The 15,049-nt window shown below is 51.2% G+C and overlaps 1 protein-coding gene across 1 annotated transcript; it reads right to left on the reverse strand.

Annotated features, from left to right (window-relative positions):
- Positions 1-334: 334 nt before the first annotated feature.
- On the reverse strand, positions 335-14,869 carry ORAI1 (ORAI calcium release-activated calcium modulator 1). Its single transcript, XM_047828867.1, has 2 exons — positions 14,357-14,869; positions 335-1,796 (listed from the first exon to the last, which is right to left on the reverse strand). The coding sequence occupies exons 1-2, from the start codon at positions 14,654-14,656 to the stop codon at positions 1,191-1,193; spliced, it is 906 nt and encodes a 301-aa protein (XP_047684823.1). The 5' UTR covers positions 14,657-14,869; the 3' UTR covers positions 335-1,190.
- Between the last annotated feature and the right edge of the window lie 180 nt (positions 14,870-15,049).

Genomic DNA, 15,049 nt, shown 5'->3' on the forward strand with positions numbered 1-15,049 from the left:
TCATTCAGTTTCAGCATCTGGGCACCTGCCTCCTTGCTGAGGTCAAACGGCACTGTTCTGTCTTCTTGTTTCAGCTTTCCTAAACGAGTGTTCTTTTCATGTCGTCTATTTAGTGCCACGTTGTTCACATTCGGTGCTTTTCGTTGGCGATTTTGCTACTTATAAACTGTTAAGAATTTTTTAATTTTTATTTTAAGTAGGCTTTGTGCCAATGTGGGGCTTGAACTCACAACCCCAAGATCAAGAGCTGCACGCTCCACCAATGGAGGCAGCCAGGTGCCCCGGTGATTTTGCTATTTAAAAAGAAGGCAGTAGGGTGCCTGGCTGGCTCCATCAGTGAAGCACGCAATTCTTGATCTCGGGGTTGTGAATTCGAGCCCCATGTTGGGTGTAGAGATTGTTTAAAAATAAAAATCTTTAAACAAACAAACAACCCACAAACACATAAAACAAGGTTAACCTATTGAACGGCTGACAAAATATTGTGACCAGAGCCTCATAGGAACCACAGGAGCAATGGTTCAATACTAATTCAGTGTTCATGATGACTTTGTAGAACACAACTGCTATGAGTGACAAGAATTGACTGTATATGTATTTCAGTTGCTATTCTCGCAACTTTTTTGTAGGTTTTTAAATTTTCAAAATAAAACGTTAACAAAATTTCTCACTTAGAGGCTCACCTGATTGGGGTGCCAGAATTCATACCAGGCAGTCCAGACCCAACAAAGACAGATACAAGAGGTGTCCCTTATGAGTATATTTATGTGTATACAGACACACACACACACACACACACACACACACACACACACACACGACACTGAATGGGGAGGGGGATCAAGACAGAAAAAACAAGAAGCATCCAAGTGGCACTGGCACAGGGGAGGAGGAGGGACAAAGGGAGCATTTGTCCCCACTGTGGCTCCCACCGGCGGCCTCCTAACAGGAGGTAAACCCAAAGCTGGAAGAACAGGAAGTGCTTATTCTCCTAGAGGAAAGTTTCAAAGTGCAGTCATTTCTCTTAAAAAAAAAAAAAAAAAAAAGAAGAAGAAGCCTCTTCCCTCCACTCTCTGCCCCCCTGAAAAAAGCCCAATCCCTGGAGCTGGCTGTCCTTAAGGCTGGGGCAGGACGAGGTCATGGGGAGCGGCGTAAGGCCAAAGATCTGAAGTGCCCAGGCCCAGAAGGGCTTATGCATAGTGGCTGCCGGGCGTCAGGGGGTGATCCCCTCTGTGGTCCAGCTGGTCCTGCAAGCGGGCGAACTCGGCCAGCTCGTTGAGCTCCTGGAACTGTCGGTCCGTCTTATGGCTGACCAATGAGCGGTAGAAGTGGACGGCAAAGACGATGAAGACCAGGCCAAAAGGGACCATGATGGTGGTGGAGGCGATGGCGGCGGCTTGGCCCGGAGTGATGCCACCAGTGCTGCTGACGTTGGCGACTGCATCGCTGGCCGGGGGCTTGCTGGTGGGCCGCAGCTGCCCGGGCTGCTTCTTGAGAGGCAAGAACTTGACCCAGCAGAGCAGCACCACTTCAGCCAGGAAGAGCAGTGTGCCGATGACCGTGGAAAAGGCCCAGGCCAGCTCGATGTGGCGGTGCATGCGCTCATGGGGTGACTCCTTGACCGAGTTGAGGTTATGCACGTTGCTCACCGCCTCGATGTTGGGCAGGATGCAGGTGCTGATCATAAGTGCAAACAGGTGCACGGCCACCAGCACCGTGGTGCATGCACTAAAGGCGATGAGCAGCCCGGGAGGGTAGTCATGGTCGGCATCTAGCTGTACCTCCACCATCGCCACCTAGGGGCAGGGGAGAGGCAGGCTGAGTGCCAGGATTGTCATGGCCCACAGAACCACACTCAAATCCTGGCTCCCCTCCCATCGAGCTCTCGGACCCTGGGCAAATCAACCTGGCCTCTCAAGCCTCGGTTTCCTGATCTATATAACGGGGGTAAGAGCACCCCCTCACTTAGGGTTGAGAAAGTACTAGTGAAGATAGCAGGTTTGGAGCCCAGGCTGCCTGGATGTGAATCTCAGTTCTGCTATTCACGGGCCACATGTCCTTGGGAAAGCCACTGAGCCTCAACTTCTTTATTTGTGAAACAAGAGATATCACAGTAGTTCACAGGATTATTTTAACAATGAAGTCAGAGGGGTGCCTGGGTGGCTCAGTCGGTTGAGCATCCGGCTTTGGCTCAGGTCATGATCTCACGGTTTGTGAGTTCAAGCCCCGTGTCGGGCTCTGCGCTGACAGCTCAAAGCCTGGAGCCTGTTTCAGATTTTGTGTCTCCCTCTCTCTCTACTCCTCCCCTGCTCATGCTCTCTCTCTCAAAAATAAATAAACATTAAAAAAAAATTAAAAAAAAAAATGAAATCAGAGTCCCTGGTACATGGTAAACATCTCCCAAATAGTATCCACTGCTCCTACCAACCAGCCAGGTATTAAAAGCCAAACCACAAACGGTTAAGATGGTAAGTTTGAGGGGCGCCTGCCTGGGTGGCTCAGTTAAGCGTCTGACTTTGGCTCAGGTCATGATCTCGTGGTTTGTGAGTTCAAGCCCTGCATCTGGCTCTCTGCTGTCAGCGCAGAGCGCTTTGGATTCTGTGATTCCAGAGCTCTCTGCCCCTCCCCCGCTCATGCTCTGCTTCTCAAAAAATAAACAAACTTAAAAAAAAAAGATGGTATGTTTGATGTATATTTTACTATGATACAGTTTGCATTAAAAAAAAAAAAAAAAAAAAAAAAAAGCACAACCACCAAACCACCAGCGGCCCTCTCTGTTGGCCTAACATATGTTCCCAAGCACAGGCTTCTCCTTTACTCCCCGCTCCAGGGAGAAGGAGAGGGGTGGGGTAGAGAGATGAAGGCCCTCCCAGACCAGGCCCAGCCCTTTCTAAGGACACAGTGCACCAACCAACGAGGAACGTGAAGCTTCCTCAAAGAGACTGAGCCAGGCGCTGTTGCAGTGTGATTGGCAAGCCCTGGAGCCATCTCCTGCCCTCGCCCCAGCTCTGGGCCCCATAGCTGACGCACTAGCTGCTCCCCAGTTCCTGGAGACCTGTGGACCCAGGGTCACCAGGGGCACGTTCTGGGCCTGCCACCTGCTGCTTCTCACTTGGGCCTTGCAAATCACCCCCATGTGAAGATGCCAGCTCATCAGATCTGGACCAGGAACAGCGAGCAGTGGGCACACTGCCAGGGTCTGCCTGCCAGGCTGGAGGGACTGGGGCAGCAAACGCCAATGGCAATACCATTAAGGATAGTGAGTGGCCTTTCATAAAATGTTTGCTATGTGGGTACCAGGCTCAGAGAGGGGAGGTCCAATGCTGAAATGTATCCACTAGCCCCATACCAGGTGACCCTGACCCCTCCTTACCCCGGAGGTGGGGGGTGGGGCTCTTTCTTTCCCCACTAGCTCTCCTGCCTGTTTGCCTGGCCCTGCTTGCTTTCATTTCTCATCTCTCTCTCTCCCCTTCCTTTGACCAGGAAAGGCAGTGTGGGGCATTGGTCAGGATCACAGGCTCTAGAGCCAGGCTGCCTGGCTTTGAACCCTGTCTCCTCTGCCCTTTATTCAGCTGTGATTCTAGCAAGCTCCTTCAACTTTCTGGGCCTCAGTTTCCTTATCTGTAAAATGGGAATAATAGTACATGACTGAGAGCATTGTTGTGAGGACCGAGTTAATCCCATGTAAAATACTTAGTGCCTGGCAGAAAGTAAACACTCAATAAAAGTGAGCTTTATTATCATTTTTTCAGTTTAGAAACCTTCATCCCCAAACCCACTATCTCTATATGGAATTGTCTGGGGTTTCTACTCTCCACTGGAAGGGTATACCTGGACTGAAAGAACACCAAGGCCAAAGTGGGGGGCCTGAGTCTGGCTCCAGAACCACCTTCCTTATTTGACCTTGGTCAAAACCTTCCCCTCTTGTCTGTAAAAGGAGGGAACATGGCGAGATTAAGGTCACAGGCTAAAGCTAATTTGGGGTCTGACACCTTGAGAATCTGATGAAAATAATGGATATCCTCCTTCGAACATCCAGGCATATATATTCACAGGGCTTTTCAGACAATTTCAACGAGATTCACAGACTTGCCCCAGACTTGCCCCAGTTGATGACTGTATGAACTGTTCAGCCCAGGAGTTTACAAAATGTTTCAAACTCATATAAATCTGGGGCAGTCCCATCAGGATTTCAACTGTTTTTTAAGATCACTGGTGGCCTAATGCCAATCCTGAGAATTCTTAGTACACACGGGTGAGGGCAGGCCATCAGGGCACAGTGAGTTAAGGGACACAGTTAAGGGACACATCCCAGGGACCCCTGTTCTCAGCCACCAAGCCTGCCCACGCTGGAAGGGCAGGGGGACACCCTCCAGCAATGCATGCCTTCTGCCACCACCTCCCCACCCCCAGCACTTCCTCTTCCTGTTTTTGGCCTGTTGCCCCGGAAGCTGAAACTGGAGAAGGGACAAGCAGGAGAGCCCGCTGGCTGCTTGGCTGCCTCAGGTCCACTGGCTATTTATTCACTCACTGGAAATATCCAGACCCATGAGGTACATCAGGCTGAACTGAATGCTGGGGTATATTCCAGGGGGACATATACAGGTAACAAATCTGTTCCCTTACCTGGTGTCTCCCCTTCTATGTAGCCATTAAGGATGAATTGGCTTCTCCACTTACAAAGCTGGTGACCTTGGACAAGTATTTCAACCTCTCTGTGTCACATCAATAAAACAGGGGCCCACTTCTTATGGTTGTTATGACCATTTAATGAGCTAATGAATATAAAGCCCTTGGAACAGGAGCTGGCATACAGTAAGCTTAACGAAGTATCAACGATTATGAGCAACATCATTATTCTTTTACAAATGAGGAAAAATGGGCTCAGAGAGGCGAGGTCAGACTGCTTCTAAGTGGGAGCTCTGAACTCAGATCCATGTGGCTTTAAAGCCCATGTGCAAGTGAATAATAGAAGCTCTTTCTCACCTGGGTGCCCCTACAGACTGAATGCTTCTGTTCCCTCTAAATTCTCACCTTGAAACCCTAATCCCCAGTGTAATAGTAGTAGGAGGTGGGGCCTTTGGGAGATGATTAGGTCAGGAGGGTGGAGCCCTCGCAACAGGTTAGTGTCCCTACAAAAGAGAGCCCGGGGGCACCTGGGTGGCTCAGTGGGTTAAGCATCCACTCTTGATTTCGGGTCAGGTCATGATCTCACTGTTGCTGAGATGGAGCCCTGCGGAGCCTGCCTGGGATTCTCTCTCCCTCTCTCTCTGCCCCTCCCCTGCTTGTGCTCTCTCTCTCAAAATAAATACATAAATTAAAAAAAAAGGGGGGGGTGTATGTGTTTATGCATGGAACCTGCTTAGGATTCCCTCTCTCTCTCTCTGTCGTTCTCCCCCGATCACACTCTCTAAAAGAAAAAGAACAAAAAGAGTGAGAGAGCCCAGAGAGCCACTTGCCACTCCAGCCATGGGAGGGCAGAGTGAGTAGACAGGAGCTTTGAATCAGGAAGCCAGCCCCTCCACAGATTCCGAATCTGCTGACACCTTGATCTTGGATGTCCAGTCTCCAGAACTGTGAGGAAATAAATGTCTGTTGTTTATAAGCCACCCAGTTTGTTATTCTGGTACAGTGGCCCAGATGGACTAAGACAGTTGCTGAGGAGACTAAATAAGGTCTTGACACGTGAGCATTTACCACAGGGCCAGGCTACCGGAGGTGCACAATAAATTTTAGTTAAAAAGAAAAACATGGGGCTTGAAGCAGAAGAGAAATAGCCCAGGGGTGCCTGGTTGGCTCCATGGGTAGAGTATGCGGCTCTTGATCTTGGGGTCATGAGTTCGAGCCTCATGTTGGGTGTTGAGATTGCTTAAATAAACTTTAACAAAGAGAGAGAGAGAGAGAGAGAGAGAGAGAGAGAGAGAGAGAGAGAGAGAGAGAAAGAAAGAAATAGTCCCTGGACACCCTCAGCTGATCCCATGAGAGAACTGATCCCATGAGCCAAGGTTCTACCCCCTGGGGTGGGTGAGAGGGTCAGATCCCCACTCTGGGCCTCATCTGCCCAAGTTCCAAACCTGGGGCATAAGGGGAAAGTGTGCCCCAAACCACACGGTGCCAGATGGCTACCTCAGCAGGACAGAGACCACGCTTTCCACACCATTTGTCATACTCACAGGATCCAGGACCAGAAATCACAGCTGTTGGAACGGACCTGACCTGGGGACACCAGAACTGGCCAGCTCTCCCAGAGGTCTTGAGCTGGGGAGAGGCTGGCAGCAAAGCCTGAAACGCTGGGCACTTTGAGGAAGAGGAAAAGCCCTGCTCCCAAGCTCTGGAAGAAACCCCATTACCCTCACCAGCCCCTACAATTCCTGGGGCTTTGACCATGCAGGCTGGCTGTATGTACTGTTCCCACACTAGGGGCAGAGTTCAGTGCCATGGGGCTGCAGAAAGAATAATGTGGACTGAGAAGGAACGGATGGCACGCGTCTTGGATCCTGATGAAAACCATTCACAGGAATACAAGCCACTGTTTTTTCCAGAACGCTTCCCTCTTGGGAAATCTCCCCACAGATAGCAAGAGTAAAGTCAAGGGGGCCTCGCGGAATCTGGCAGGCGACTCCCAGGGCCCCAGCTCAGTCCCAGAGAGATCAGATCAGATCAGATTGCAAGCAACTTCACAAGGTAAATATAGCCAGAGTGCTGGGCCTGTTAACCCAAAATAAACAGCTCCCAGCCAGCCAAGGGCCTGCTTGAACCTGGCCACATGGGGCCTAAAGGAATAGGAAGGACGAGAGACTGACAGCCCCACCTCACACTGGTCCGTGGACCCCGCACGGTGAACACTGGGATGCCAATTTTCAAGTATGAGACAAGAAGATGACCATAGGACTCTACAAAGGGTGGGGCCTGGCTGGCTTTGCCAGGCATGTGCCCGCTACGCCCGAATGCCAACCATCATTCCTCGCCCCTGCTGGGCTCCATGGAGACCTCTGCCACCTGGTGACTCGAAGTCCAGGCCCTTCTGAGACAGTCCTCCCATGCCTGGCCCGACCCCAGCACCCACAGTTGGGAGAGCCAACTGTCCTTTTCTAAGCCGAAGCTTCACTGTTCACTCCTTAAGGAGGGTGGGTGGCTGGGCCTGGAACAGGAGGGCCACCAAGCATAGCCACCCAGGTCATCCAGAGTTGTCTGAGCCTGCTGCACTACCTCAAATGCAAACCATTTATTAAGAAAGAATTGAGGCCTTGTCTAGTGGTTTATAAACTCTTTTGACCACTTCAGTCCAGTACTCCAAATGTTTCCATAAAGAGAAACACATTTGTAACAGAAACAAAAGTTTCCCCAAACAATACTTTTTTTTTTTTTAATTTTTTTTTTAACGTTTATTCATCTTTGAGAGACAGAGAGAGACAGAGCATGAGTGGGGAAGGGGCAGAGAGAGAGGGAGACACAGAATCTGAAGCAGGCTCTGGGCTCTGAGCTGTCAGCACAGAGCCCGGCGTGGAGCTCGAACTCATGAACTGTGAGATCATGACCTGAGCCGAAGTCGGACGCTCAACCGACTGAGCCAACCAGGTGCCCCACAATACTTCTTCTTAAAGGAAGGTAATATAGCCTATCCTTACAACACCCAATGCATGCTATTTCATTCCATTCTTATTTCATTTGAAAACAACAACAACAACAACAAAACAAAACAAAACAAAAAACAAAAACCTGGTGGTGATTCACTAAATATAGGTCATAAGCTAAATTTGTTGAACTTGCTGGTTGGGGGAAGGACAGGCCTAGGCTCTTTCTTTCTTTCTTTCTTTCTTTTTTAAATTAAAAAAAAATATATTTATTTGGGGGGAGGGGCAGAGGGAGAGAGAGACACAGAATCCAAAGCAGGCTCCAGGCTCTGAGCTGTCAGCCCAGAGCCTGATGGAGGGCTTGAACTCACGAACCCTGAGATCATAACCTGAGCCAAAGTCAGAAGCTCAACCAACTGAGCCACCTAGGCACCCCTGGGCTTTCTCTTGATCTAGCTAATTCCAATTCCTTGGTTTTACCTTCCAAGTCACCCCTGTTCTGTGGCCTCTCAGGTGAGGATGAGACCATTCACCTACTTATGGGAAATATGTATTGAGAGCTTACTATGTGCCTGGAGGACCTTGTGGCTCTGAGAAAGTGCAGGAACTAGGACAGCAAAATCTCTGCCCCAGCGAGCATGGCAGGCACTGAATATTTAGGCAAAATAAGTATTTTCAGATTGTGGTAAACGTCCTTCAATCCACACTCTCCTGCTACTACACTTACCGAACATGTCCTAAAGACGTAACTATATGACTTACTTCCTCCACTATACTCTTATTTCCTGTTTCCCCAGGATCCAGCACTGTTCCTCTTCCCTCTAGGGGCCACGGTAAAACACTGTTGAAGAAATATATCAGGGACACCTGGGTGGCTCAGTTGGTTAAGCGTCCAACTTCGGCTCAGTTCGTGATCTCGCAGTTCATGAGTTCAAGCCCCGTGTCAGGCTCTGTGCTGACAGCTCAGAGCCTGGAGCCTGCTTCGGATTCTGTGTCTCCCTCTCTCTCTGCCCCTCCCTCACTTGCATTCTGTCTCTCTCTGTCTCTCAAAAATAAATAAACATTAAAAAAAAAAAAAAAGCTACCCAGAAGTCCCATTAGAGAGAAACCTGCTGGCTTTTACTTAAACTTTCTCAGCTTTACTTCTCCAAGGGACCCCACCCCAGCCCCAAACATTGATTACTATCATGCCATCTTAAGAAACCCTAGAGTTCTCTCCTTCACCAGACCTGGACCCAACAACTGGCAGAACTCAATACAAATCCCAGCTGAAAATTCCAGAAATGCAGGACAGACACCTGTGAAGTTTTACAAAAGGCTTCTCTGCGAGGCAGGGAGCACCCTCCCCTTGGGGCATTAGACAAATTTCCATTTATAAACAGCCTGGAGTGCAGAACCCCACATCTGGAAGGATTCAAAGGCCCAGCTATCAACCAGCTACAGCAGCCAGAGGGCAGTTAAGTAGACATGGCTCCAAGTCAGACCTACCAGTCCATGAATTTTACTAGCTGGGTATCTTAACTTCTATGTTTCTAAGAGCCTTAGTTTTTCTATCTATAGTAAATATCTTTTAGAGTTGGTCTGAGGAGGGGGGCCTGGGTGGCTCAGTTGGGTTAAGTGTCTGACTCTTGATTTTGGTTCTGGTCATGATCTCATGGTTCATGGCTAGGGAGTTTGAGCCCAGCACTGATAGCTAGAGATTCTCTCTCTGCCCCTCCCCCAATCGAGCTCTTTCTCTCTCTCTCTCTCTCTCTCTCTCTCAAAAATAAACTTAAAAAAAAAAAGAGTTGATCTGAGGATAAAATAAGAATGAAAGAAAAGGGTCCAAGGTCATTCATATCTAGTGGTTAGTAAATAGTAGTAACATCATCAAGATTATTCTAGAATTCATCACACAACTCCTCTCCTCCAAAACCTTAATGCCTCCCACTGCCTACACAAGAATTCAGATTTCCGAAACAGCCAGTCAAAGCCAAGCAACACCTTACCTGACTAGATTCACCTTTCTCAACTACTCCCTACACACCCTCAACTCCAGCCACACCTGCCCCGCCACCTTTCCCTGAGACCCTAAATTTCCCATTTTGTAACTTTGCTCCCAACACTTCCTCTGATAGGAGGGTTCTTCCCGAGCTCTGACTCTATCACCTCTGGAATCACACTCTTTGGAATCAGTTCACCCCTGGGGCGCCTGGCTGGCTGGCTCAGTGGGTAGAGCGTTCAACTCTTGATGGTGGGGTTGTAAGTTCAAGCCCCACGATGGGTATAGAGATAACTTAAAAAAAAAAAAAAAAAAAGAAAAAGAAATCAGTTAACCCTTACCAAAGTAGTCCCATGGGAACAAGGGTGAGCGAGATTCCTGAAAACCTGGGCCAGGTATGTTCTAAGTGCTTTGCAAGTACTAACGCAATGAACCCTCACACCAACTCTGTGAGGCAGGTACTGCCATTATCCTCATTTTACAGGTAAGGAAGCAAAGGCCCCGAGACATTAAGTGACTTCCCCAGGACCTCACAGTTGTAAGCGGTAAAGCCGGGATTGAAACCCAAGTTGTCTGGCTCCAGAGTCCTTGTTCTTTCTTTGCTCTGCCGTATTCGGGCCTCGAGCTCTGTCCTCCTACCACTCGCGGTGTTTCCCCCTAGCGATGGGGCCACCCCAGAGTCACAGGGCTCTGCAGCTCACCAGCCAAGCGATCCCAGCCAAATTATCCACCTGGGACAAAGCACCTGCCCTCGCCTGCCCTCCACAGATGGTGTGAAGATCACAAGAGATGGTGCAAATACAACACTTAGCACAACGCCTGGCCTACTGCAAGAGCCCAATCAACAAAAGCAATGATTACTATTTAGTAATTAGCACTATGAGTAGTAACAGTGATTTCTTACTCGTCTCCATGCCCCCCTGAACTCTGAACAACGTATCCCAGAGGCTCAATGTCTTATGATTTCAGCCCTTCATTCCAACTCATTTTCACAGACATTCCAAGCAACTTCTGAACCCATTCTGGGACCCGGGAACAAAAGGGTGCTGGCGGGCAGAGAACTTGAGGAGGCAGATAATCCAAAAATAATTGATCCCAGGTTGTGGAAAGCATTTTGTTTATGGCAGCAAGCTGACCTTCCCAATTATCTTCTGCTTAGGCTAACGTTACAGCCTGCCCTCCACAGCAAACCAAGATTGCCAGTGTGCTTGCCATGGTCCCGCAAGGCACAGGGTCAGGCCGAGGGGGCTGCCTCTCACTTAGATAAACTGAGGCACAGGTGACTTGAGTCACACCCTCATCTCCAGGAGCTCCTGCAGGATGCTGATCATGTGCTATGTATCCAGGGCCCCTGGTTTAGGGAGTCCGGATGCTGAGCCCAGCAAAGGCATGTTGTTTCTAGAAACGCTGTCAGGAGTAGGATTCGTGTTTGCAGACGAGAGAGGGTCCAGCTACGGTGTGTACAATCAGATTCTGACAATTCCTCAACCTCTGGTGGGCTCAGTCAGGACTCATAACGAATCCTCATGCAAGACGAGAGCAGGATAGGTACCCGTTTTGTCCACATGAGGAAACTGGCTTCAAAGAATATAAGCCACTTATCTGAGATCCTGCAGCCTATCTCCCCAGCACATCAGGGCACCTGGCCAGGCCCTTCCGCCCACAAGGGGGGAGTCTCTCAATCCCCTCCGGGCTCTTTAGAGACCCTCCCTCAATCTCACCTGCTGAGCAGGTGAGCCTGGTAGCTTTGCCAACTCTCCTACCTTTGGAGATCGGAGGTCACATCAGTGCCTCTGGTTTTCCATGTCTCTAGGAAGGAAGCCCTCTGGGGGCAGGAAGTTGGTTGTGCTGACTCACGGGCCAAGGGAGAGTAGTCCAGGAAACTTGCCACTGTTTCCATGGTGCCGGGCTGTGTGGCACCCCTTCCTCTCAGAGGCTCACTCACAAGGCTGGGTGTCTGTAGTGGGGAGTGGAGCAAGGTAGACCTGCCTGCCTCTTTGATCTGTCTGTCCAGGCCAACTCCATTTCTCCCATAGATTTACAGACTCACAACAGTTGCCGTCTTGTAACCACTTTCCCAGAACGCAGGCTGTGATGGGGCTCGCCCCTCCCTGTCAGAAGAACTTTGGGGAGTTCATCTGTGGAGCCAGGAAGCCTTCTCCACCCTGACCAGGGAAAATATAAAGATTTTTCTTTTAGGGGCGCCTGGGTGGCGCAGTCGGTTAAGCGTCCGACTTCAGCCAGGTCACGATCTCGCGGTCCGTGGGTTCGAGCCCCGCATCGGGCTCTGGGCTGATGGCTCAGAGCCTGGAGCCTGTTTCCGATTCTGTGTCTCCCTCTCTCTCTGCCCCTCACCCGTTCAGGCTCTGTCTCTCTCTGTCCCAAAAATAAATAAACGTTGAAAAAAAAAATTAAAAAAAAAAAAAGATTTTTCTTTTGTAGTTTTTTTTTTTTAAGTAATCTCTACACTTAACATGGGGCTCGAACTCACAACCCCGAGATCAAGAGTGGCATGCTCTTCCAACTGAGCCAGCCAGGCACCCCCTGACCAGGGAAATACAGGTCCCCAAGATATAGTCTGGATGAGCCAAGGCCCACCCAATGCCACTGGCTGCCCTGCTTCCTGACTTCCTGCACCATACTCTTAGCAGGAGGAAGAGGAAGGTGCCATCTGATTGAGAGGCTAGCTTCTCCAGGCTTAACAGGACTCCAGAGGGCAGGAAAGTGCTACCCATTAGATCCTCAGTTCTCCCGAAGTGGGAAGGGGGCTGGGCAGTTATGAATTTAAGACCCCAAGAAAAAGGGGAACAGGTATGCCACCATCTTAAATCCAGTGGACAGCTGTGAGAAGCTAATGGTGTCACGCCCTGCCCCCAAACTGTAACGTTTTTATTTTGCTTAGAAGAAACTTTCCTGCTCTATTTCCCATCTCCCAGGAGTCCTGGTCGAACATGTCCCTGGCTGGACGTTGGTCAGAACTCCACATACCCACAAAAGGCAGAAGTGCCCAAGACAGTTCTGAGCCTGCAGACTCAGGTTCAAATCCTGCTCTAGTAGAGTACCGTATCGCCTTGGGAAAGTTCCGTGGCAAAACCACCTGAAAGGGTAGTTGAGGAATTAGTGTGGAAGTTTAGGGAACCTACAGGATGCCTAGTACAGGGTGAGTGATTGGTAAATGTCAGCTAGTCTTAAAGATTCTTCCTTCAGGCAAAAGGCTCAGACTTGTCTCCAAGGATCTGGGAATGACAGAACAGAATTCCATCATATGACCTAAACTAAACACTAGGGTGCCACTCCCTCACACAAACACACACATTCTCTCATCTCCTCTCAAGGGCTTCCTCGATTTAATTCTTTTTTTTTTTCTTTTTAATTTTTAAAAATGTTTATTCATTATAAACACAAACAGAGCACAAGTGGGGGAGGGGCAGAGAGAGAGGGAGACACAGAATCTGAAGCAGGTTCCAGGCTCTGAGCTGTCAGCACAGAGGGCGACAAGGGGCTGCGACTTGTGAGCGGAGCCGTGAGATATGACCTGAGCTGAAGTCGGACACCCAACCGACTGAGCCACCCACCCAGGCACCCCTAATTCTTAATCAGAGATACTTCTAAATAGCAGCCTTCATTTACTGATTCAGAAATCAAGATCCAGAGAGAAATGTGTCTCAGGTCACCCAGGCAGTGGCAGACCTAGGGAGAGCTCTTCCCCACCGGACCACCTGGCTTTTCCATTGAGGCCCCGTGTGCTCTGGGCCTGCTCAGGGCTTCTAAAAAGTTCAGGCTCCATTGCGTCGGCCCACTTGTTTGTAGAACACAGGGAGAGTACCAGACACACTCCTAAGAAAACACGAGGGTGCAGCTACTCCCCCCCTCAAGGCCAAGAGCTTAGCTCACTCACTGGGGAGGCGGGAGTGCTCTGGGCTAGGGACCTTGTGGGGGGGAGACCCCACTCACACAGGTTGATGTCACACAGTGATAATCACGAATTGTTCTGTTGGCCCCGCCCTGGGAGACTCCAGGCCTGAAGGCATCCTCAGGGCCACTTCTTGGTCCAACCTGCAGCCTCACTTACACCACCTCTCAGAGGCTTCTCGCTGCACCCCAGCCTGGCATGGGAAGAGGAAACTATGCCTGACCCCCCAGATCAGCTGAAAGCCCATTCATGGGGAATATGTCCCACCGGCCTCCCCCACACCCAGTGACTCAGTGGCAAGTTTCTGAAGAGTAGACTGAGGGTGGAGAGCGGTTGTCAAAACCCCAGGCTGAGGCTCTCGGAAAATGCAGTGGGAGAAAGGTTGTCAGGAAATCCCCTCCACTAGGTGATAAAAGGGCATGGCCAATACCTTTTGGCCTCAAGTATGAGGTCATGTGAGAGGCAGCTCGAGGGTCCCTCTCCACCTCTTGACACCTGTTCCCAAGGAGATCACACCCTTTCCGTCCTTCCTTTCCCCCTGAACATATGTGGGACTGTCTTCTTACAGATCCACTTCTAAGATACTGCTCTTTCCTCCCTACTTGCTGCATCAAACTTGCCCATTTGAAGGCACCTGAGCCCCCCAACCCTGGACAATTTCTATGACACCCAATCTCCCACACCAGGTGTCACTTGTCGTCCGCTTTTCCTCACGTCCAGCACTCTGGACTTCCCACCCCCCAGCGTCCACAACACCTTTCTCCCAGATCTTTCCCGCATCCCCTGCCCTCCCGGCCCGCCCAGCTTGCTCCCTGTGGGCACCGTCGGGGCTGCGGGCGGGAGCGGCCAGGACAGGAGAGGGGGCAGGGCAGGGCGGCCCGAGCTCACCATGGCGAAGCCGGAGAGCAGAGCAGAGGTCCGGCTAGAGGCTTTGAGCTTGGCACGGCTCAAGTAAAGCTTGCGCCAGGACAGCGCCTGCATCGAGTGCTCGTTGAGGCTCATCACCTCGGAGTAACTCTGGCCGATCCAGTCCGGGTAGGTGACGGCGGCTGGCGGCGGCGACGACCCCGGGGTCTCCCCGTCCCCGCTGCGGCGGCGGCTCCGGCGGCTGCCGCTGGTGGTGCTGCCGCCGCTGAGGGGAAGCTCGGGGCTGTTGTTGTTCGGGGGCGGGGCGGGCTCCGGATGCATGGAGCACTGTGCAAAGGCGCGGGCCGGCCCGGGCGCCTGCGAAGGCAGCGGCCCCCACCCTCCGCCGCACCTCCGCCTCCGCCTGAGGCAGCCGCCGCCTGCCCCCCGCGCGGGCCGGGCCTGACCCAGACGGCCGCCAAGCAAGAGAGGCAGGTCGAGGAAGCTGCTGCAGCCCCAACTCGCAGGCCCGCCGCGCCGCTTGCAAAAGCCCGGGGCGGCCCCGACGCGAGCCTGCGCGCTAGCCGGCGTCCAAGATCCTTGGTCCGGACCCTCGGCGCGCGCCGCGATTGGCCGCTCCCTTGGGCTCATTAGCATGGCCCCGCCCATTCCTGACACCCCGCCCACGAGGAGGTGGGAGGTACCGGCGCAAGTCATGTGACTCGTGCCCTCCGA

This window comes from Prionailurus viverrinus, chromosome D3 (genome assembly GCF_022837055.1).
Source record: "Prionailurus viverrinus isolate Anna chromosome D3, UM_Priviv_1.0, whole genome shotgun sequence".
Lineage (NCBI taxonomy): Eukaryota > Metazoa > Chordata > Mammalia > Carnivora > Felidae > Prionailurus > Prionailurus viverrinus.